Consider the following 25,693-nt stretch of genomic DNA (forward strand, 5'->3'; position numbering starts at 1 on the left):
CAGTCGCGTTTGGAGTAACTTTGAAGGAGCGTGACGTGTAGAGTGCTGTATCCTGGTCAAACAGCGAGGGGCCGACTCGCTTGCCGCCCAAGGATCTGCTGCACAGCCCTCTACAATGACGTTTCGCCAGTCATCACACAACTTCAGCAGTTCTGAGAACGGCAGTCCTCCACGGCTGGGGGAATCCCTGTGAGCTCAGTAAGCAGCTGGAGACACGGGCAACTCCCCTCCAGAGCCGCTGACGACGCCACATATAAGAGGCGCTGAGTGCGGTTCGTTAACGTGTTGTTAGTGATCCGTAGCCGCCACCGACCGCAGCGCCATGAAGATCTCTGCAACTGTGGCCATCGCCGTTTTCGCATTCCTGGCGCTCTCGTCACACGTGGAAGCCCAGAGAGGTGAGGCTGTCTCAGGAACCGTGACTGACCTCTGTCAGATTTAAACGTCTAGAAGCAAGCGAATTAAGAACTCTCCAGGAAGTAAGATCTTGTCTTCTCCCGAGGGCAATGTTCTATGTTCTATGTGAAGGACAATCAAAGAATTTAAAATCTAAGATGTTAAAATAGTCTAGAATAAACTGAGTGAAAGTCCAGCTGTTTATTGTGTTTTTGTGTATAAAATGCATTTTTTTACTATAAGATGGTTTTATTTCAAACCTAAATTCTACCGGTTTCGTCTTGGACCATCTTCAAGGATGAAGGTTTAAATGATACTGCATAAGTTCAAATGGCTCTGAGCATTATGGGACTTAACTTCTAAGGTAATCCGTCCTCTAGAACTTAGAACTACTTAAACCTAACTTACCTAAGGACATCACACACATACAGGCCAGAGGCAGGATTCGAACCTGCGACCGTAGGGGTCGCGCGGTTCCAGACTGTAGTGCCATACTGCATAAGTAATTGCTTAAAATGTGTAGTGCGTGGTATGGGTATAAACATATGAAACAGGACGTTCAAATCCATCATCCGAATTCTAAATGTATGCAGTATGTATTCGGGTGTTTGCTTTTAAAGTCCTTTCTCTTATATTTACATTCATTGCGTGCATTATACATTTTAGGTAACGACTAATGCAATATGGCGGCTTAAACCATTTTAGACCTTCATCCGTGAAGAAAGTCAAGACCGAAACAGGTAGAATTTGAGATTAAAATAAAAACAGCTCATGGTTCAAATATGCATTTTATACAATACTTAACTGCTGCTGGCAGTCATCTCCAAAAATATTTATCGTGTTTCTCCCTGTATGACGCCTGTTTCGTACCCTGGAGGTATATCTTTGGGTCATATAAAACTAATACTTCATGGACCACGACTTACAAGGTGCAAGCACGCATGCAAAATTGTCACTCCGAGGAGTGAAATTTGGAAGTCGTGGCCCATGTAGTATTACTTTTATTTGGCATGAAGGTACACCTCCAGGGTATGAAACCGGTGGTCACTGACGTGGCCCCGAAGGCGTTAGCTGGGATAGATACCGGGAAAACATCAGACAACGGCCAAATGCCAATGTTTTGAATGCGTGGAAGTTGCGGGGAGGGGGGGGGGGGGGTACGGGCACAAGCCGTTTCCCTAATAAAAGCCTTTTTCTTACTTTTAACATTTTACAACTTTATTAACTTTATTTTAAAATAGTAAATGAACATTCATTATCATGAACAAGATCCTCAATGTAGTTTGTTAATGGAAGATCCTGAAGTGTTATTTAACAGATCAAAGAACAGCTCTCAAAATCAATTTACAATGCTTAAAACTCAAAATACCTTTTTAAGCAAAGGAAAAAAATACAAATTGAATAATGCAAGGTTAAATAAAAGATTCTAAAAACACATGGCAATACCCAAATTTTCGTAGATATCACCTGTGATCTCTAAAGGCAATTAAATATTGATTACAATTTTTTTAATTATAACGATTTAAGTGCAATAAAATCTGATCACTATCAACATACACTCGAACCCTGTAGCCTGTACGGTGTGCAGCGTATCACAATATGTTTTCCTTCCTTCTATAGCTTTACGACATTAACCTCCATACATGTGCTGCATACTACAACCATCGAATTATGACAAATAATTAAGCATAGATGTTATAACTAACCAGGTATGCCATCTTTTTCTCTGAAATCAAATAAAAAACACACAAATCGACTCTTAAACTCAGTAATTGCATCCGTTAAAAAAATATACAATACATATCTTTTGATGTCGTCGCGGTCATGCGCTGTTGTGCACCTTGATCTCCTTCAGGATCATATGAGGCACGGGAAAGATTTTCTGCTATGTACAAAACGTTAACAGGGCGCAACCAACTTACACAAATTGCATACTGGGATTATACGTCGACGTGGGTGCGACTCGAAAATCTTAAAACGGGCGATGGAGTAGATGTGGTACTACTGAACATTTCGACTATATCGCACCGTACCGAACAGCAGTACGGTGGAGTAGACAAGAGACAAACCGACAACTGTTGCAAGGCAATCTCAGTAAGGCAGTAAGAAAATATATGGGACTTTAAACTCTTGGGAGGGCCACACCAAAGCACAGAATGACGTCCCAAGCGATTTCGCCATGACAAGTAGAACCGTAAAATACCATAAGAAGCGAACTGCAATTAACACGATTCATAAGCGTCCGACTGAAAAGCTCCACAGTCAATCTTTACCTTACTACAAACACTTAACAGCACCTCTAAAGTTCACTTGTGGACACTACCACAGCATCAATTGCTCGTTATAGCTGTAGGCAACATGCTGGGGCCGACTTAGGTTTCTTAATAAGACAAGCAGTGATTCGGTCCTTCACCTGGTTGCACCTTCGATCCCAAACAGTCATTTACTTCAAAGCAGCTAAATGGATGACAACGCCGATATCAACGCTCTCCTCCCAAGCAGCGCTCTAAATGGAGACTGCAGTACCGAAGCAAAGCTTACACCACTCTGATGTAAGCTCCACCAACGATCATCCTTTTAGAATTCTCAGCCCTTGGATGACCATACGATGATCGCCATCGGGACAACACCATCCCTCCGCACTAGGATCTTCCAGCCCACGGAGTTCCGTTCCCAAGCGACTGCTTCTGCGGGGCCTACCGACCAAGCGGCCTCACCCTCCGACACCGACGTCGCTCCTCACGCACCAGCCGGCCGGTGTAGCCGAGGGGTTCTGGGCGCTTCATTATGGAACCTCGCGACCACTACTGTCGCAGGTTCGAATCCTGCCTCGGGCATGGATGTGTGTGATATCCGTAGGTTAGTTAGGTTTAAGTAGTTCTAAGTTCTAGGCGACTGATGACCTCAGATGTTAAGTCCCATAGTGCTCAGAGCCATCTGAACCGTTTGAACCTTACGCACCGTCCGGAACTATCTCACTGCAAGCCCCTTTTTTCCTCCTTTTGTCCGCCTCGCTGCGCGCGGGAAGCCAATTCGCCAAATACATGCGGAGACCAGAGACTACAATCCGATTGCGGCGGTTACTGAGAAGGCCGGTGGGTTTTCAGTCATATAGGTAAAAACACATTAAACCGGTATTGGGGACGTTCACTCAGTTTATCGTAGACTATTTTGCCATCATGGATTTTAAACTGTTTGATTGTCCTTCACATTATGTGTAAGGTCCTTAGCTGTTGTTGTCCCCCATACGATTGTTTCTAAAGTCCTATAGTTAAAGTCAGCATGAAATTCGCGAATGGTAATGTTGATGTACCTAACTAATACTCTTGCTTGATGAGATATATGATTGTTATATGTTGATTTGAGCTTATGACGGACACGTCTTGAACGTCTGTACTATAATCTTTTAATGGTTCAAAGGGCTCTGAGCACTATGGGACTTAACATCTATGGTCATCATGCCCCTAGAACTTACAACTACTTAAACCTAACTAAGGACATCACACACATCCATGCCCGAGGCAGGATTCGAACCTGCGACAGTAGTAGCCGCGTGGTTCCGGACTGAAGCACCTAGAACCACGAGGTCAACGCGGCCGGCAATATTTTAATGAACGAGTGCGATAGAAAACAGTAAAACAACAAAATAGTCAGTAAGAAATAAAGTAGGCCACCTCACGGAACAATATGTCTACACCCTCTAAAATCACTTTTATTGCTAAAAGCACTTTTATTGTCATTTCTGAAAGTTTCAACAAGAAAAACTCTTTCAGTGGACTATGAAATGATGAGCGCGCCGCTCTGCAAACCTAAAAGGAAACACAGCCTAATGGCTTCGGCTGCACACGGGACAGTAAGCAACATTTCAAAAGGAGGAGGAGGAGATCAGTCTTTAATATCCCCTCGACAACGACGTTGTTAGAGACGGGCGCTTTTCGAGGTAACAGTACTCTATAATTAGCGTCCACCAATGCACGTTGCGGTTGCACACTCAAGGCGACCATTTCTCGCACTCGAGCGTCAAAGGCTGGTGTTCTATGCTGATATCTTAGAGATGAATAGGTTAGCACAGGAGAGAAACTCGTGGCGGGTCGCTTCAAACCACTGAGAAGACTGATGACTCAAAAAAAAAAAAAATCTGTATTGTAGAATGAAGGCTTTCACGACCGGGTGACATGGCTGTTGATATACGTTTCGGGATGTGAGGTCGTGGTCCAAGAACTTTTCTGCTCCTTACGTTTCGTCCAGAACTGCGCTAGACTTCCTCAGAGGCGCTGCTCCGCTCAGACTCAGCGGCAGCTGACTACGGGGGGAGTGGGGGGGGGGGAGGCGTGGGGGAGGGGAGGAGGGGAAGTGAGGCAGAATCAAGGTACTCACGGCGCCAGGTGGACAGGTGAAACCGCTGACATTCACTGCACAATGCATAAAGTGTCCACCAGCAACCTCCGCCGTCCCAGAGCGTGATAGCGACCAAACGCGCTGAAATCGTTCGGCTCGCCCATACAAGCTCGACTGTATCTGGTATGATGTCATCACTGTCACATGAAAAGCTGAACTTCCTGTATTCGCTTTTCCCAACGAAGAGTTCTTTCCGCAACTTAGCAGCAGTCTAACATCTCATCGCTCATGAGTGTTCATAGAAATTCTGAGAATGTCTTATCTGAAATGATGTAAGGAAGTCTTGAATGACAAAATTAATACAAACATCAAGGCTCAGATTGTGGCAGCTACTGAAACAATAGCGAACAGAGGTACAGAATAGAGGCATACTAAGCGATAACTCATCCATTATGTCTATCACAACAATTTACAGTCTTATCAACAGAAAATACACATATAGACAAGCACAAACAAACAGACACACACACAAACACACACACACACACACACACACACACACACACACACACACACATTCATATACACATATAGAGGCATAGATAAACACACACAGGTTACGATGACAATCAATATTACCAATTTCCACACATATCTCCCAAATCCTAAAGTGCCTCCCTCACCACGCACAATCGTACACACAAGCTACAAAAATACAGAAACTGAGCTGCATGTAGCCACCATAAAACAGACAAATGACTATGCCAGCACACACCGCGGACATTGACAATACTATAGACTGTAAACAAACACTGTCAACAAATATAAAAAGAAAGAACATTCGTGAAAAACACCATTAGATCTAAAAACACGTGCACACAAATTTTGATAATGGGAACTCCTGTAACAGGTTGGATAACCATAGTGTCAAATATGAAGAAACAGCCACACAAAATCGCAAATGGAATAAAAGAATTTGGAATCTTAAGTAAAAAACTGCCAAAATAATTTCTGGGCCGATAATAGGAGACAGACGGAAAGAAACTTGCAAAACAGGAAAAGGCTTGTGTCTATTGGATCGTGTATCTAGTATGTACATGTAGTAAAAAGCAAAATATATGTTAGAGCAGTGCTATCCAACATGAAGTAATTATCTCTTGAGCGGTAAAATGAAATTTTCGTAGGGGTAAAAAAAAAAAAAGAAAGGATTCAGTTACGTTCCGGTCACGATATCAGAGACTTTTTGGAAGATCATTACGATTATCACTGTATTGTGAGATGGTGCTATTAATTAGATTTTTTATTTAATAACTAACATTAATGCGTGACACAAGGTGACGGAGGTTACAGCTTGCATAACGAATGTATGAGCAACATCTTCCTCACAAAGTACAATCACTACATATATACTCGTATCCATGGTAGAAAAACCGAGATGTAGACACTGATTGACAATCGCTAAGGAACAAGTGACACTGCTAAGGAAAAACTGCCAGTTTCTACAGAACAATCTACAATTGCTGCGGAGTACACAATCAATGATGATAATAGGAAGTGTAACGTTGGGACGTGTTAAATGCCACGAAGCCCGTGGACAAACGCTCTATGTGCATTCGCCAGTTCATGCACTGCGGTGATTCAGGAAGATTGTTGTGGAATCAATCAGTGCAACGTGCCGTTTGCCAGGCCACTGTTTCTGCAAGACGTCATTTGCGTGCTTACGCGATCGTGGACGACCAGTTGGACAGATCGAAACCGTGCAAATTGTCACTACTGTAGCCACAGTAATGGCGGTGTCCAAAAGTGCCATCTCAGGATTAAAAGAGGGCTCTGAAGGTGGAAATGCTATGCAAAAGCATGCCGTTATCGTAGACGGCCTACCACACAGCAAGAGGATCGATACGAAACCCTGGTGTGGAAAAGCAACATACTAGTCATTCCTAGGCAGATCGCTGTAGATCTAGACTGCTAGACATGTCTCGACTAGAACCATTTCGCAGCGGTTAATTCAGGTTGGTATGGATGCTCGGAAGTCTGTTAAGTGATCCACTTCAACAATACCATCGTCGAGAAGAAGTTTGTTGGTGCAGGTAGCATGGCTCAAATGGTTCAAATGGCTCTGAGCACTATGGGACTCAACATCTTAGGTCATAAGTCCCCTAGAACTTAGAACTACTTAAACCTAACTAACCTAAGGACATCACACACACCCATGCCCGAGGCAGGATTCGAACCTGCGGCCGAAGCAGCCCCGCGGTTCCGGACTGCAGCGCCAGAACCGCTCGGCCACCGCGGCCGGCAGGGAGCATCTTTGTTGCTATCTTCAACAGTGGTCCAGAGTGACGCTCTGCGACGAATGTCGCTGCACTGTGACAAGTGGTTCCAGCCATCAGTCTGTGTGCATAGAGAGGGGAATACGCTACACATCACAGAATGTTCATGAACGTCATCGATATGGCCTAGGCGCTATGGTGCCAGGAGGCTTTGTGCACCATGGCCAGACACCGCTGCATATCTCTGAGCGAGGTAACGTTACAGCACACCAGTATCGCAGGGAGAGTCTTCTGGATCACGTCCGTCTGTTCAGAGGTTAAGCAGGTCCCTTACAGAAACAGTAATCGATTTAGAAAAGGTAGGAGATCAGTATTAGAATCAGAATTTAAGAGAGGTTTTGAGCATTCAACGTCAAATAAGGGAGAAGGGATAGATAACAGTCTTTTAGAATTTCTAAAATCATTGGGAGAAATGGCAACAAAACGACTATTCACGTTGATGTGTAGAATGTATGAGTCTGGCAACATACCATCTGACCTTCGGAAAAATATCATCCACACAATTCCGATGAATGCAAGATCTGATAAGTGCCAGAATTATCTCACAATCAGCTTAATAGCTCATGCGTCCAATTTGCTGACAAGAATAATATTCAGAAGAATGGAAAAGAAAATTTAGGATGTGCTAGACGACGATCAGTTTGGCTTTAGAAAAGATAAAGGCATCCGAGAGGCAATTCTGACGTGCTGTTTCATAATGGAAACAAGACTAAAGAAAAATCAAGACACGTTCATAGGATTTGTCGACGTGGAAAAAGCGTTCGACAGCGAAAAGTGGTGCAAGATGTTCGAAAGTCTGAGAAAAATATTTGGATAAGCTATAGGGACAGACGAATAATATACAATATGCGCAAGAGCCAAGAGGGAATAGTAAGAATCGACGACCAAAAACGAAGCGCTAGGATTACAAATGGTGTAAGACAGGGATGTAGTCTTTCCACCTACTGTTCAATCCGTACATCGATGAAGCAATGATAGAAATAAAAGAAACGTCAGGAATGGAATTATAGTTAAAGGTGAAAGAATATCAATGATACGATTAGCTGATGACATTGCTACCCTCAGTAAAAGTGAAGAAGAATTGCATGATATGCCGAATGGAATGAAGAATCTAATGAGTACAGAAATGGATTGAGAGTAAGTCGAAGAAAGACGAAGGTAATGAGAAGTAGCACAAATGAGAAAAGTGAGAAACTTAACATCAGAATTGATGGTCACGAGGTAGATGAAGTTAAGGAATTCTGTTACCTAGGCAGCAAAGTAATCAATGGGGACATCAAAAGCAGACTAGCACTGGCAAGAAGGACATTCCTGGCTAAGAGAATTATGCTAGTATCAAACATTGTCCTTAATTTGAGGCCGGCCGCGGTGGTCTCGCGGTTCTAGGCGCGCAGTCCGGGGCCGTGCGACTGCTCCGGTCGCAGGTTCGAATCCTGCCTCGGGCATGGATGTGTGTGATGTCCTTAGGTTAGTTAGGTTTAAGTAGTTCTAAGTTCTAGGGGACTAATGACCACAGCAGTTGAGTCCCATAGTGCTCAGAGCCATTTGAGCCATTTGAATCATTTGAACCTTAATTTGAGGAAAACTTTTCTGAGAATACGTCTGGAGCACAGTGTTGTATGATAGTGAAACATGGACTGTGGGAAAACCAGAGCAGAGGAGAATCGGAGCATTTATGAACTACAACGCCCCCCGCCCCCCCCCCCCCGCCCCTACCACACACACACACATTGGAGCGCTCAGGTGTCAGACACATAGAGAACTGAAGATACTGAATGTGTGCAAAGATCTGCATACAACCCTACAGCTCATACCTAGGATGGTATTGGCAGACGTGGAACTTCCCTCTCCCTACCCCTCTGACCGTGCAAGAACTGTGAGAGGAGTGGGAAAACATCCTGCAAGGACTCTTCTACGGTTTTGTAGCCACCACGAATACGATGAACGAAATGTGCGTTAGTAGCCTAGGAAGGCGTATTCCTTACTGAGAGTCCGATATTGACCTTTATGTTGGGAGTATGACCTGTGGTAAACATAAACGTTATTTATGTCCGCTATCTTGTTTTCACATGCCGTGAAATTTGTGCAGGTTTTCCTTGTAACATCCGACCTCCGTTGCGCATGTATTTGTGTTTCATGTCATGCGTCATTGCCTGTGATTATTCCATTCCAACAACGTCTCTCTTCCTTAGCAGCTATCAAGCAGTGTGGATCACACATGCTTCTATATCTCATAAAATACCTTGTCCGAGTTGTTAGTCGTTCCCAAAATAGATCAGAAATTTTCTTCATTATTCGCTTCGCAACAATAAACAATTTCGCTGCACAGCGCTACAGAAACTATGTAATTATACTACAGTGCTATAAGGCGTACACAGTGTTATTATTATTATTGTGAGTGGCAGTGTGAGACACAAAGCATCGGAAGCTTGAAGTCTTCCAATTTTTGCTTTTTCAGAGATAAGGAATCCAGCAATAACTGATTTACAAACAAAAGTAATGCAGATATTTTGACTTGGTTGATTTTGAATGGGGGTGCAGGTGGAGGATGAAGAAAATCTCACTACGGAGAAGAATGGTCCAGAAGTGACACGTCCTGTAACAAGTGCCTTTTTTTAATATCTTTTCTGAAGAGGAGTAGTAGGTAACATTAAGAGAAGGTCCTCTCATTGGCACGAACGAAACATATTTTTGTTTGAAATTTATGAAACTCGTAATATATAGATATACCGACGGCTGCTACGTAAATTGCTTTTATTTTAGAATCAGTTTCGTTCTTTCATAACGTCTTCAGGGACCTGAACATTAACAAATTCGAAGTAGTTTAAATTCACCACCGCGGAAATGCTGATAACCAGTAACAAGAGATAACACACACTAGTTATACTTAAAGAAAACTTCACTTTAACGTACACATGTTCATTCTATAATTTATAAACATTCTTATCAGGTCAAATTGTGCCAGAAGTTTCTTAAAGCCCCTCTTCAACAAAAGCTATAAATCCTTGACGGAAGTCACTGAATGATTACATAGATTTTACAAACCTTTAAACAGTCAAATGATCAAGACATTTGCACAAGGAACGTTGTTCCAGAACCGACTACATACACTAAGATAATTTTCAGCACAAGTTACCATAGCTGTAGTTGTAAATACTCACTATTTACATTACTAAACGCTTAATGTGGTTCATGGTGCTCGGTCACAGTTGGAGGCGGCCTATCTGGTGGTTTACAGGGACTACAATAATTCGATTTTCAGTGTCGGGTATAATTATTGGCAAAAATTAAAAATTTAAAACGTTGTGATGATCCACCAATTAAGATGTATAATTTTATGTCAAAGGTTTAATACAGCAAGCCAAGCATTATAGTTAGAAACCGTGTGCTGTATTGAGAGACTCTGGGACTGAGTAACTGATGGCGGGTAAATTACATAGACTGTGATAATCCAGTATCTGGGATTGAGAACACTTAGCGACTTCCAAGAAACTGTGCACATAATTTCAAACTTTTTATAAACTTTTTCTCGCTTGCATGCATACCGCAAAATATGCTCATTTGTAAAGTAATCAGAGAATGAAGCTGTTTTGGAACCTGGTGGTAGTCAAGGGAAGGCAGGATTCGGTTACGATTGTGGAAGGGGCCATAATCAGTTACTATTGGTTGCCTTTTACAGTTACACACATTTATTTTTAAAACAGTAATTCCAGACTCAACAATAAATAAAAAATACCACACGTTTTTAATGAAGGAAAAAAACAATTGTGTAAATAATAGTGTTTTCAGTGCTTTACAATTTAACAAATCACCATAAAAATAGATACAGATTATGTTTCTTTTCTTTTAAAAAAAAGCCACTGTGATCATGGCTGAAGGCCAAACCAAGTACCAAATGGATGACATCAGATTCATTAGACACAAAAACGCACACTGAATTCACTGTGATAACTCTGACGACAGTTGGCAGAATGAAACAAATCTCTTCACTGCTTCATTAATTCACAGTTGAGTAACCACTCCGTCTAATCATTGAGCCAAGTGCTTTTAACGTAGTAGGGTCTTGAAGTACCACCCAGCATGCAGATCCACCAATCTGCACATGACGGCACGATGATAATCTGCCATAACGTCACATATATACTACGGGCCCACATGGGTGACTGAATGCACTCTACTTGGATTGAAATGCACTCATCTTAAAGCTTGCTGGATCCCGTTTACGACGAGGTCGTGCACCCTCGTGACCACAGCCCTTCCATTCGGCAGTCCATGCGTGCCGCCGGCGGTCCCGGTGAGTTCGCGCACTGCTTGGACCGGGCTCCTCCTGAGTCCCCAACCGAACTGGACCCTCACACGACCCGGGAAAACAACGGCGTCGCCCCAAAGATAGGACAGCAGTTACTACATATCGATAACCGCCGCTGCTGCCACTAGCGGACAGGCAGTGCTTGCGAAACTGAGTGGCAGCCGTCAACACCAGAAGAAGAGAAAAATCGCAACCATGCCAACTAAACGATACCGTCTGGCCTGCAACAGAGCGCGGAAACCTAGAAACAGCACCAACGCAAGCCGCAGCACACCTCATTTTTATGTATGGGAGCTCGGTTCTTTAAAGATCAAGTTTGGGGGGGGGGGGGGGGTTTACTGCTCTGTAGTCAGAAGATGATCATAATCAAGTTAGCTGCTAAATGGTTATGTAACTTATGTAAGACGTGTATATTTCTATTGTCTATTGTTGAATCACAATTTATGAAAGATGTTTATATTTTATTAATTGGATTAAGTAGGAATAATTAATATTTGTCATGTTGGAAATAATTGTGGTGGCAGGGAATGTCTGCACCAAAGTATTGTTGACAAGAGAGACCGCAAATTGATATAATTTTAAAAAGGGCGGGAGCGACCGCGTATGGATACATTTTAAGAAAAGAGCGGGAATGACCGCGCATTGATACATTTTACATTTTGTAATGGTAGCAGGGATTATCTGCACCAGACAGCATTGTTGACAAGAGAGACCGCACTTTAGCGTTTGTAGGTAGTCAGTAGTAAGCGAGATAGGATTAAGTAGGAATAATTAATATTTGTCATGTTGGTAATGATTGTGGTAACAGGGAATGTCTGCACCAAAGTATTGTTGACAAGAGAGACCGCAAATTGATATAATTTTAAAAAGAGCGGGAGCGACCACATATGGATACATTTTAAGAAAAGAGCGGGAAAGACAGCGCATTGATACATTTTGTAATAGTAGAAGGGATTGTCTGCACCAGAAAGCATTGTTGACAAGAGAGAACGCACTTTAGCGTTCGTAGGAAGTCAGTAATAAGCGATATGTGAAGCGAGTCGGTAGCAGGTCTGAAGCGAGAGGTTGAGAGGAGACGTGTGCCTGCCAGCCACTAGCTATGATTTATAAGAGATTATAAACGGATGTACAGAGACATCAGCTAACTATTATCATAAGAGAAACCAATATTATTGAATTATTTTTTTGTTGAGAAACTGAAGGCTACTGAAGTTATGTTTGCGCAATGCTAGTTGTAAGATTATTGTAAAAAGTTAGTCCCATTTCAACGTTTGTAAAATCATTTCATTACCAACAGTAAATATTTGAAGCGTTTTCAGAATATAATAAATTTTTGCCAGCAATATTGCATAATTGATTATAAACCATCCCAAAAACCATCAACGTAAAACTTTGCAAAATGTTTATTGTTGTCAAGAAAAAGTGTAACTATGAATTACGTAACTTCAGTCAAATTAATTAAAGAATAACGTCAGCTTTTCTATTAAAGAATAGTGTCAGCTTTGATAATAAATACAGCCACTTATTATGACAGCCCACCAGCAGTTAATAGAGTATAGTAAACCAGAGCAAGTATATTCATGTCACAGTTCGATGTAGCAGTCAGACGGCGATCCAGTAACAGTAAAAAAGGTAAGGAACAGTTTTGGGTTATTGCAGATAACGACTGAGGGCCACGATGACTACAAATTCTATGTTTCTTCGAAATAATCTGAAATCACTTTTAATAAGCAGCAATTAAATTTGTATGCGAAGATTGAGAAAGAGAATAAATTTGGGAGGGAAGATTTCATTTGTTATTATTAAGCAAGAGATAGAAATCCTAAGGTAAGGTTACATAGGTTATTGTAAAAGGGAAGGTTATCATTAACGAACGAGATATATAGGAGACGGGAAGGTTTCACTTACAACAGTTAACGAGAAAATGAAGAAATGAAATGCGTTATTACGATACAATCAATGTACAAATGTGTGTGAACTCCTAAGAGGCCTAACTGCTGAGGTCATCGGTTCCTAGACTTACACAGTACATAAACTAACATAAACTAACTTATGCTAAGAACAACACACACACAGACATACACCCATGACCGTGGGAGGACTCGAACCTGCGACGGGAGCGGCTGCGCTGTCCGTACATGTCGCCTCAAACCGCGCTGCTACGTTACAACAGATAAGGATGTACTGGCAGAGTGGGAATGATGAATGTAGCCCGGAGTTACGGCCACCTCATTTACACCTGTAGTGACTGTAGCCACTGTGTTGTGTTGCAGGGTGCTTTCCCGGGCAGCAAAGGATGCAGGCGTGCAACACGTGCTTCTGCACCCCGACTGGAGTGTGGGCGTGCACGCGCAGAGGATGCATCGGGAAGAGAGGTCAGTATCTAACGGTGTCCACCTCACTTTGTGCTCATGGCCACTTCATTATTATCACGGCACTCGAATTTTCAATCTGTATGCGTTGCAGTTGTTTACGTTTTAATTCTTTTAATGATGCTGATTACACCAAGCATGCCATGGACAACATGAAGCGAGAATTTCTGCTCTATTTGAGCAAGGTTTTTGGCAATAACTTCATCTTGGAATTCTTCCATTTGGTCATACAATGAAGGCTTTCACGACTGGATAGTACTGTTGTTGATAATTCTTCCGGGTTATATGGCCGTTGGACATCCTCAGGAGTATGGCTGGTCCTGCTGAGTCCTGCCAACTGACGAGTCGGTTTTTTTTCTTTATTGTTATTTTTATCACCTGATACAAAGGCAGGCTGTCAGCAGCAGAGTACGCCGCTCTTCAGCCTTGAGTTGGACAACAAGTATTACATAGAGGAGGCACAGAGAAAACAATCAAAATTGCGGGCAAAAAAAGTAGACACAAAAAAACAAAATCATGGAGCCGTTCACGCTGGACGAGAAATATCACTAACACTAGTTGATACGGCGCACATAACATGGAATACGGCGGCGGCACACGTGAACAGTGGCGGCGTGATGGCGAAAGAACACAAGACACGAAGGCGCACATACGAGACACTGATGGCGAAGACCTCCGCCGCGCGAATGTTCACTGAGCGTGTGCAAGTCAGGGGACCTGCCAAGAGAGGAGGACGAGGAGGAGGAAGGGGAATGGGAGAGGGAGAGGGGGGCAGATGCCATGGGCATGGGAGATAGTGGGAGGGGCGGAAGGAGGGCCTGGGGGAAGAGGGGTGGAGGAAGGGGACGGGGGAAATGGAAGGAGAAGGGAGGGAGGGTGCCAAAAGGTAAGGACACAGGAAGTGGGGGTGGGGAGGATCAAAGTTGATAGGAGGGGTAGATGGAGGGGAGGAGGACATCATCAGGGAGGGGGAGCTGGCTGAAGGTACCTTGGGAGGAGGGTAAGGAGGGTGGAGAGATGGAGACCGGGTAGGACATGGGAATACAGGGGCGTGGGGGTGGGAGAGGATGGGCGAGACAAGCGGGTGAGCAAGGTCGAGTTTGCGGGAGGTGAACAGGATCCGTATCCTTTCGAGGAGGTGGTGGAAAGGAATGAGATCGTACAGGATCCGCGTGGGGGAGGGGAGACGAATGTTATAGGTGAGGCGGAGAGCATGGCGTTCAAGGATTAGAAGGGATTTATAAAAGGTAGGGGGGGGGCGGAGATCTAGGTCGGATGGGCGTAGCAAAGGATAGGGCGGATGAGGGATTTATAGCTGTGGAGGATGGTGGAGGGGTCCAGACCCCACGTACGGCCCGAAAGGAGCTTGAGGAGACGCAGTCGCGAGAGTGCCTTGGCTTGGATTGTCCGGAGATGGGGGGTACAGGAGAGGCGACGGTCGAGGTTGACGCCAAAGTACTTGAGGGTGGGAGTGAGGGCGATAGGACGGCCATAGACGGTGAGATAGAAATCAAGGAGGCGGAAGGAAGGGTTGGTTTTGCCTACAATGATCGCCTGACGAGTCGGTTGTCGGAGACCGGCCTAAATACCGAGGAAAGTGGCCGTGGTCTAGCTTCCACGTAGTAGCAGAGAGAACTAGTCAAATATAAAATGTAACTATCGATAATAGTCCGTCATAGATAAAAATCACTTATCGATTCTGTAACACCACTGTCCATACCTCGCTTAATTTCAAGGCCTTTTCTTTTCTATTACAATTATCTTCATGTTTATAAATTTCAATAGCCTCCCTATACAGTCATGGATAATAGTACGTGGTAGCACTTAAAACTGTAGTTTCAGAAAACTTAACTACATGGTCACCTGACTGAAGTGCATGTTCCGCAACGGCCGATTTATCTATTTTTCCCAGTCGCCAAAGACTTTTACGCTCCTTTGCCCTCGTATTCACATTTCTTTTCGTAGTACCAATGTAGACCTTGCCACCGCTAGATGATAATGGTAGCCTTCTGTCTTTAGCAGAACGAAGTACTTGTCCTATTTTTCTGGTAGGTTTGAATACCGGTTTCACTTTATGTTTCAGCCAAATTTTGCCGATTCGATCCGTAACCTTACTAATGAAAGGCAAAGACACCGTGTTCTTCCATTGCTGTGTATCATCCTTGCCCTTTGGCCTGCTCTAATCAGGTCTTAAAACTCTATTAATTTCTTTGTTTGAGTACCCATTCTTTTCGAAGGCCTGTATAGGGAGGCTATTGAAATTTATAAACATGAAGATAATTTTAATAGAAAAGAAGAGGCCATGAAATTAAGCGAGACATGGACAGTGGCGATACAGAATCGATAAGTGATTTTTTTCTATGACGGACTATTATCGATAGTTACATTTCATCTTTGACTTGTTTTCTCTCTGCTACTATGTGCAAGCTAGACCATACCCACTTTCCTCGGTATTTAGGGCGCTCTCCGACGCCCGATTTCGTCAGTCGGCAGGACTCAGCAGAACCAGCCATACCCCTGAGGATGTCCAACGTAGTATTGGACGAAACGTTGGGAACAGAAGAATTTCATGGACCACAGCCATATAACCCGGATGAATTATCTTCCATTTGGTCCGTGTTAGCATAGAAAATCAACAATATAGGAATTGTGAGTCCGCCTTGATGCAAAACACTTTTTGTTATTTATTTACTTATTCTCCAAACTACTTTCAGTGAGAAATATCGCCATCATCGGTGGGTTCTTTTGATCTTATTTTCTATAGGTTACAGCATCTTTTTAAAACTTGTCGCTGTTTTCCGCATATTTTCTGTGATTTTTCTGTTGCCGTTCTCTCGTCATACATCATGCCATATGCAAGTTCGTTTGACGAGTTGCAGCTAATTTATCGTACGTTGTAACGTGTATTTGACACCGTTCACTTCCACATTTAGTTTATTAACAACTTAAATTGGAAGGAACACGTAGAAAATGTTGTTCGGAAGGCTAACCAAAGACTGCGTTTTATTGTCAGGACACTTAGAAAATGTAACAGATCCACTAAGGAGTCTGCTTACACTACGCTTGTCTGTCCTCTTTTAGAATACTGCCGCGCGGTGTTGGATTCTTACCAGATAGGACTGACGGAGTACATCGAAAAAGTTCAAAGAAGGGCAGCACGTTTTGTCTTATTGCGAAATATTTGAGAGAGTCTCACAGAAATGATACAGGATTTGGCCTGGATATCATTAAAAGAAAGGCGTTTGTCGTTGCGACGGAATCTTCTCACGAAATTGCAATCACCAACTTTCCCCTACGATTGCGAAAATATTTAATTGACACCGACATACATAGGGAGAAACGATCACCACGATAGAATAAGGAAATCAGAGCTCGTACGGAAAGATATAGGTGTTCGTTCTTTCCGCGCGCTATACGAGATTGGAATAATAGAGAATTGTAAAGATGCTTCGATGAATCCTCTGTTAGGCACTTAAATGTGATTTGCAGCGTATGCATGTAGATGTAGATTAAAATGAAATACCCGAATTTCTCAAACTGCGCAATACTGTTTTTATTCATCTACCTTGAAAACAGATATAAACGAGTTTTCTATGGGCCACAAAAATTCTCATTGAAACATGTGATGTCTGCAGTCCCGTAGCATGCAGTCCTTGGTCCAGAGCTTTTCTCGTCCTCTGCCAGTGATAATTCATCTGCGCTACACTCTTGTAAAATATCTCTTACATGCTGACGATATTCAGTTGCATCTAAGCGTCAGCTCTAAGAACATTGCTTCTGCTGTCCCGGGCATGAATGGTGACCTTAGTTCCGAATCACGACGCTCACGAAACTTGGATTTTAAGTTAAATCCTAGGAGGTCACATGTCAGTCTCATGTCACACCGAAAGTTGATCACCGTTGCTTCTGTGAAACAGTTCCTACAATGCTTCTTCGTGGTAGCCAATTGCTCTGCCAATAAACAGTAAAAGATCGCAGTGTAGTCTTGCATGATGATATTGACAAAGCAGAACAATCAATACAGCATAAAGAAAATTTCTCTTGCTTACGAAAATCCAATCCAAACATTTAGAGAAATATTTGCACATTGGCTTAAACAAACTATACTCCAATCTTTAGCCTTGACAAGATTTTGCTACCACAATCCAGCTGAACAAGTAATGAAAACTGTAGACGACCATTCCTAGCTATGAATACTTGCGTAAGACGTGTGTGTAAGGTTCGATTGTTTGGCCACATCAGCCCTTCCTATTTACAGTTACGATGGATGCTTCCGGATAAACGCCATGATTTTCACACGCCCTGTTTACTTCGTCGATTTATTGGCCACTGGTATCCTCAAGTAGCAATTTCATATATCTGTATCAAATACACTTTTTCATGCAATAACCGCAATACCACTTCAGATACGTCCTACCTCTTGGCTCTACGTTTTCATAATACTAAATATTCTTCATCTGCTTCTCCATGCATGAAAACTTCATGTATTATCAGCGGCGTAGTTTCCATCTGGGTACATCCCAACTGTTTCCAGAATGTCTCATTCTGGAAACATCCCCCAGGCTGTGCCTAAGCCATGCCTCCACAGTATCCTTTCTTTCAGGAGTGCTAGTTCTGCATGTTTCGCAGAAGAGCTTCTGTAAAGTTTGGAAGGTAGGAGACGGATACTGGCAGAAGTAAAGCTGTGAGTACCGGTCGTGAGTCGTGCTTCGGTAGCTCAGTTGGTAGAGCACTTGCCCGCGAAAGGCAAAGGTCCCGAGTTCGAGTCTCGGTCGGGCACACAGTTTTAATCTGCCAGCAAGTTTCATCCCAACTGTTGTTTCTCGCTCGTGCTTTGACTAGTCAATATATTTCTACATTTTACGAGGCGTATTCGGAAAGTAACGTCAGATTAGGCGCGAAATGCAAACCACTGCGAAAATCCAATAGAATGTTGCGCAGACGTGTTGGTCAGTGTCTTTAGTGCACCTGTCGATCGCTTCACGTCGCTTTTTTCAGTTCAGAGCGCAAAGTGATCAGATAGAAATGTCTAAAACAACAGTGCCTCCCGCCATGCCTGAAGATATGCAGCCCACGTAACATAAATGTCATGCATTTCTTTCTTCAAGAAAATTTTCAGCCGCTTTCTGCATGGGCAATGAAGACTGTCCTGCAGCGTTTTTGATGGGAAGAGTTTGATCACCCACAATACCACTCTTGATTGGCTCCCTCCGTTGTTCATATGAAGGGCTCATTTCAATAGTGGTACAAGTCCATTTTTGTTCATTCTGAGATATATATGCTTGAATATTTCTGGTATCTGAACTGCAGATTTTTCAGCGCTCATTTAATTTTAGGACTCTGTATCTCAGAATGAACAAAAATGGACTTGTACCACTATTGAAATAACCCCTTCATATCTGGTCACATGAACCGCTGGCTCTGAAGACAACATTTTGGCACAAACAACGAAAGGCGGAAAAGGCACGCGGCTGCTTTCTTTGACGAGGATACTGGAAAGTTTGTACAACGACACGACAAATGTCTAACCCAGAGCGGCTTAGAGAGGCAGCTGAAAGGGTGCGACTAAAAATAAAAAGTTTTTGATTTTAATTGCGGTTTCCATTTCGCGACCAAACGGATCTTATTTCCCGAACAACCCTCGTATTTCTTTTGTATTGATACAATATTTTTTTGTGGAATGTCATTATTCAGCCTCTACAATAAAGTAAGCTTAAAGAGGAAGCTTATTTACAGATTGTGAATTAGACGGACATTAACAGTCATTACATTCGTTATTGTCATTATTAGTAATATTAATAAGTCAGTACTTCTTGTGTACTAAGCATACTGTAACGTTTACTCATGTCAGACGTTTGGTTAGTGGTAAGGCCTTAATTTTCTCGGGTGAAATAATTACATGTAGAAATAGGTAAATAAAATAAAGCTGTTGGTTTGAACATCGTGCTATTTTAGAAGGCTTGGTCCTGTTGTAACCTCTGAACCGAATTACCCAAGGGTAACAGTGGGACCTATAGTTAAGCCTAAACTGCGAAATATGGTTCGAATTAGCTTTTTTCACGTAACAGATCGTTGTCAGAGGCAAAAGAACCAACAAAAGACTGAAAAAGTCCTAGGACCTTACGGCACCAAAATTCATCGTAGAATTGGATCACCTGCAGTAATGCTCATCTAAGATACAGTACTGGTACAGCGATGTAGAGGGCTTCATTGGTAGCATGAATGTCTGCTCAAGACTGTGCAGGTTGAGTAACGTGAGGTTAGTTGTCCCTTTTCTGACATGTAACGACAGGAATCTTCTGTTGATCATTTCGTTCCTTCGTGTATGAACCCATCTTGTGACAGTCGCCAGTGTTGCGGATAAGTATCGCTGCTGTAGAGAAAGACGTTCCACTTTATCTCATATGGCTATCCGTACAGGACCTTCCTCAACATATTTGTTCTCCTGTATCGCCCAGTCAATACGCATCAACTTAATTCTTTGTTCTTCCAGGAAGTACAGATTATTAACAAGCTGTGATGGTGTCATCTGAAAGTGAATCTATTTGGTGGCGTTTGGTGACATCAGTTGGTATGGTGGCGTTGCCCATCAGATTCCCATTTCGACCCTCAGGCTCAGTGGTGCCAGAAGCAGGACTGGTACTGATTATAGCGTAAGGCTGCATCAGCGGTTAGTGCCCGTACACAGTGGCCGCTGGCTGGGCGCTACTAACATGCACTTTGACACAAATTGTTGTCGTGCCCCAAGTATCACGTAATCACTCTGCCGTAAAGCTAAATCGGCATCCTGGATTTCGGTAACACCACTGATTCCCGAACGGCAGTATTACTAATACGTTCAGGTCTGACTGATGGCACAATCCTCAAGCAGCAGCAATCTGTGGTGGTTATGCGGTCATCCGGTAAACTCCTTGCGAGCTGGCCAGCGGCGTTACAATAGCGTTCAAGAATAAAACGTTTGACCATTTTTAATGTTATCTGCCATCATCATTCTTGTTAACTGCTTGTAGTTTGCTTTTGAAGAGTCACATGATTTCCGTGTGCCTATTCAATCTTCGCAAAGTTATGTCAGCGAGCATCTCTAGTACTCCTGTTTCCCAAAACTATTAATGTTTACTATCAAACGAGGAATGCCGTACTTACAGTTGACAAATAACCCACACTACTAGAAATATGGGCAAATGTGATCAACAGTATCCGGACACCTGGATGAAAATGACTTACAAGTTCGTAGCGCCCTCCACCGGTAATGCTGGAAATCAATATGCTGTTGGCCCACCCTCAGCCTTGATGACAGCTTCCAGTCTCGCAGGCATACGTTCAGTCAGGTGCTGGAATGTTTATTGCGGAATGCCAGTGCTGCACTGAGGAGAGGTATCGATGTCGGTCGGTGAGGCCTGGCACGAAGTCGGCGTTCCAAAACATCCCAAAGGTGTTCTATAGGATTCAGGTCAGGACTCTGTGCAGGTAGGTCCATTACAGGGATGTTATTGTCGTGTAATCACTCCGCCACACGCCGTGCATTATGAACATGTCCTCAACCATGTTGAGAGATGCAATCGCCATCCCCGAGTTCCTCTTCAACAGTGGGAAGCAAGAAGGTGTTTATAACATCAATGTAGACCAGTGCTGTGATAGTGCAAAGCGAAACAAAAAGGAGGGCAAGCCCCCTCCTTGATAAACACGACCACACCATAACACCACCGCCTCGCAATTCTACTGCTGGCACTACACATGCTAACAGATGACGTTCACAGGGCATTCGCCATACCCACACTCTGCCATCGAATCGCCACATAGTATACCATGAACTGCACACAACGTTTTTCCACTGTTTAATCGTCCAATGTTTACGCTCCTCACACCAAGCGTGGCGTCGTTTAGCATTTACCGGCGTGATGTGTGGCTTATGAGGAGCCGCTCTACCATGAAATCCAAGTTTTCTGGAATTCCTGTGTGATGGTCTGGATAGATGTCTGCCTATTACACATTACGACCCTCTTCAACTGTGGGCGGTCTCTAGCAGTCAACAGACGATGTCGGCCTGTACGCTTTTGTGCTGTACGTGTCCCTTCACGTTTCCACTTAACTATCACATCGGAAGCAGTGGACCTAAGGATGTGTAGGATTGTGTAAATCTAGAGCACAGACGTATGACACAAGTGACACCCCATCACCTGACCACGTTCGAAGTCCAAGAGTTCCGCGGAGCGCCCCATTCTGCTCTCTCACAACGCCTAATGACTGCTGAGGTCGCTGATATGGAGTACCTGTTAGTAGTTGGCAGCACAATGCACTTAATAAGAAAAACGTATGTTTTTGGAGGTGTCCGGATACTTTTGATCACTTAGTGTAAGCTAAATTGCTAACAAACTGAGTAATTCAGGTTCATTGGGTGCTTAGTTATTGTAAACTAACCCATAGTGAAGAGATTCCATAGCACGAAGAAAAATAAATAACCTTTATGCAGTAGAAGTTATTTCTACTCAAAAACTACATACATTTCATAGTTACCAGTTTTCAGCTAGTATTTGGCTAAGTTAAGTATTAGAAAGAGAAATGCCAGCGCCAGGTACTGGATTTGGTCTGAGGAAGTATGTGCGGCACTGGCGTTTAGCTGCTAAAATGTGGAAAGACATAGCAATTATGAAATTATATACTTCCATTACTACGGCCAATAATACAGTGTACAGTTTCGAGTTAAGGTAGTAATTGCATTAGCGTTCAGTAGTTTCTGATGGATACAGCCAGAACGTAGCGAAATCTCTGCTGGAAAGTTTGAAGTGATTAGTGAAATTATTTATGTGACGTTAAATGTCTGGTAAACAACAACTTACGAGGATAGTGAATGAATACAGACAGTGAGCGTAAAGTGAACGTTCTTTCAAATAATTTTGGACGCTACAAAAGAAATAGTCGTTAACAGTATTTTTAGAGATAACTTTAGTACATCCCGTAAGCATCCACTAAAAGAAGTCAAATAATAGAAGGCGAAAAGAGCGTCTACCGGTGCATCGTTCGGTGTCATGACACATCTTTTTATTTTATTCCGCGGAAAGATATTGCAATGGCGTGTTCACAGAGGCGGAGTCTTCACAGCACTGAATAAACTCGTTTCCTGTTGCAGAGGCGAGGTGTACTCCGGGCACGACGTTCAAGAACCAGTGCAACACCTGCCGCTGCAGCGCCGACGGGCAGCAGGCGTTCTGTTCCAGGAAGGCCTGCCCTCCTGGTAGCGCCTGAAGAGCTGGGACGCGCCGAAACGTTCATGCATACCGGTAAACACGAACACCATTCTGCAGTGAACACATAGTGAATAGTGGGGCGATCACTCTGTTGTAGAAATTACTCAAAAGCCAAGATCGCTTAATACTGTTTACTGGATGACCTGTTTCAACACACTAAAGGTGCCACCATCGGATCTGAACGTACATTAACATCTATAAACCATTTGGATATAACGATACATGAGGTGGACCAGCTGGAACAGGTCAATGTGATGCCGACCGTTGCTAGAAGATCAGCGGTCATGAACCAAATCTTGTGACTTCAGTTTTACATATCTTATGGAAAAGAATGACCATGAGAGCAGTTATATTTTTGTGACAATGATTTTATATCAGCTGGTCCGGCTCGCGTATCGTAATATCCAAATGATTTATAAATGTTAATCTACGTTCAGAACCGATGAGGGCATCTTTAGTGTGTTGAAACCGGTTATCAAGTAAACAGTAATTAAGCGATATTGGCTTTTGAATTATTTATACGAACACCATTACTGAGAATTTTGCTTGAGCTTCAGAGCATTGTTTATGTATCGTTTATTATTTTTTGTTTATTTTTTCCCCTCATTCGGCTCAGAAAGAAATCATCGAATGGAAAACAGAATGCTTTCTCTCGCGTAATAGCTCGTTTCTCCTTACAATACGTTTCTCACAGACACTCTTCTTACTTTCGGACTTAAACGTCACGAATGACAAGCTTTTCATGAATATAGATGTGTATTTCTTTCCTATCAAACAATGAATATAGTACTCTTAGTTGATAAAGAAGCAACACTGGTAGAAATACAAATGAAATTATTTTCTAACTGGATAATTCGGGTTTACAAGGTGCGTTATTATTATTATACACTACCCCCTACGTGAAGTGACTCCTTAGCACAAATAAGTGGGGAAACACGTTTGCCGTGTAAGCTACAAACCATTGGGCACACAATACGGTAACTTCTGGTTCGAACAGCTAGTAATCTGGAGAGTACCATTCGCGGTTATGACGTATGAAGCCCAATGAGACAATAGATGGATCATTATAGGAGTGTTGTGCATGATGTTGTGCTGGGAAGTGTTTATTCATTATACAGGATGGTCCATTGATCGTGACCAGGCCAAATATCTCACGCAATAAGCGTCAAAGGAAAAAACTACAAAGAACGAATCTTGTCTAGCTTGAAGGGGGAAATCAGATGGTGATGTGGTTGGCCCGCTAGATGGCTCTGCAATAGGTCAAACGGATATAAACTGCGTTTTTAAAAAAAGAACCCCCATTTTTTATTACATATTCGTGTAGTACGTAAAGAAATATGAATGTTTTAGTTGGACCACTTTTTTCGCTTTGTAACAGATGGGGCTGCAATAGTCACAAAGATATGGCTCACTATTTTAGACCAACAGTTGGTAACAGGAAGGTTTTTTAAATTAAAATACAGAACGTAGGTACGTTTGAACATTTTATTTCAGTTGTACCAATGTGATACATGTACTTTTGTGAACTTATCATCTCTGAAAACGCATGCTGTTACAGCGTGATTACCTGTAAATACCACAGTAATGTAATAAATGCTCAAAATAATGTCCGTCAATCTCAATGCATTTGGCAATACGTCTAACGACATTCCTCTCAACAGTGAGTAGTTCGCCTTCCGTGATGTTTGCACATGCATTGACAATGCCCTGACGCATGTTGTCAGGCGTTGTCGGTGGATCACGATAGCAAATATCCTTCAACTTTCCCCACAGAAATAAATTCGGGGATGTCAGATCCGGTGAACGTGCAGGCCATGGTATGGTGCTTCGACGACCAATCCACCTGTCATGAAATATGCTATTCAATACTGGTTTAAGCGCATGCGAGCTATGTGCCGGACATCCATCATGTTGGATGTATATCGCCATTCTTTCATGCTGTGAAACATCTTGTAGTGACATAGATAGAACATTAGGTAGGAAATCAGCATACATTGCACCATTTAGATTGCCATCGATAAAATGGGGGCCAATTATCTTTCCTCCCATAATGCAGCACCATACATTAACCCGCCAAGGTCGCTGATGTTCCACTTGTCGCAGCCATCGTGGATTTTCCGTTGCCCAATAGTGCATATTATGCCGGTTTACGCTACCGCTGTTGCTGAATGACGCTTCGTCGCTAAATAGAACGTGTGCAAAAAATCTGTCATTGTCCCATAATTTCTCTCGTGCCCAGTGGAAGAACTGTACACGACGTTCAAAGTAGTCGCCATGCAGTTCCTGGTGCATAGAAATTTGGAACGGGTGCAATCGATGTTGATGTAGCATTCTCAACACCGACGTTTTTGAGATTCCCGATTCTCGCGCAATTTGTCTGCTATTGACGTGCGAATTAGCCGCGACAGCAGCTAAAACACCTACCTGGGCATCATCATTTATAGCAGGTCGTGGTTGACGTTTCACATGTTGCTGAACACTTCCTGTTTCCTTAAATAACCTAACTATCCGGTGAACGGTCCGGACCCATGGATGATGTCGTCCAAGATACCAAACAGCATACATAGGACACGCCCGTTGGGCATTTTGATCACAATAACCATACATCAACACCTTGTCGACCTTTCCCGCAATAGGTAAACAGTCCATTTTAACACAGGTTTGTGTATCACGAAGAAAATAGCGTCCGCACTGTCGGAA

At 43.0% G+C, this 25,693-nt stretch overlaps 1 protein-coding gene across 1 annotated transcript in view; it reads left to right on the plus strand.

Moving 5' to 3' along the window:
• Window positions 1-279: 279 nt before the first annotated feature.
• Window positions 280-25,693, plus strand: part of LOC126284334 (serine protease inhibitor I/II-like) — a 37,574-nt gene continuing 12,160 nt past the window's right edge. The window contains exons 1-3 of the mRNA XM_049983184.1: window positions 280-398; window positions 13,650-13,751; window positions 22,876-23,026. Coding sequence (XP_049839141.1) covers window positions 323-398; window positions 13,650-13,751; window positions 22,876-22,991 — 294 coding nt within the window. The 5' untranslated portion in view covers window positions 280-322 and the 3' untranslated portion in view covers window positions 22,992-23,026. The remainder of the gene's footprint in view (window positions 399-13,649; window positions 13,752-22,875; window positions 23,027-25,693) is intronic.

Source organism: Schistocerca gregaria, chromosome 8 (assembly GCF_023897955.1).
Source record: "Schistocerca gregaria isolate iqSchGreg1 chromosome 8, iqSchGreg1.2, whole genome shotgun sequence".
Lineage (NCBI taxonomy): Eukaryota > Metazoa > Arthropoda > Insecta > Orthoptera > Acrididae > Schistocerca > Schistocerca gregaria.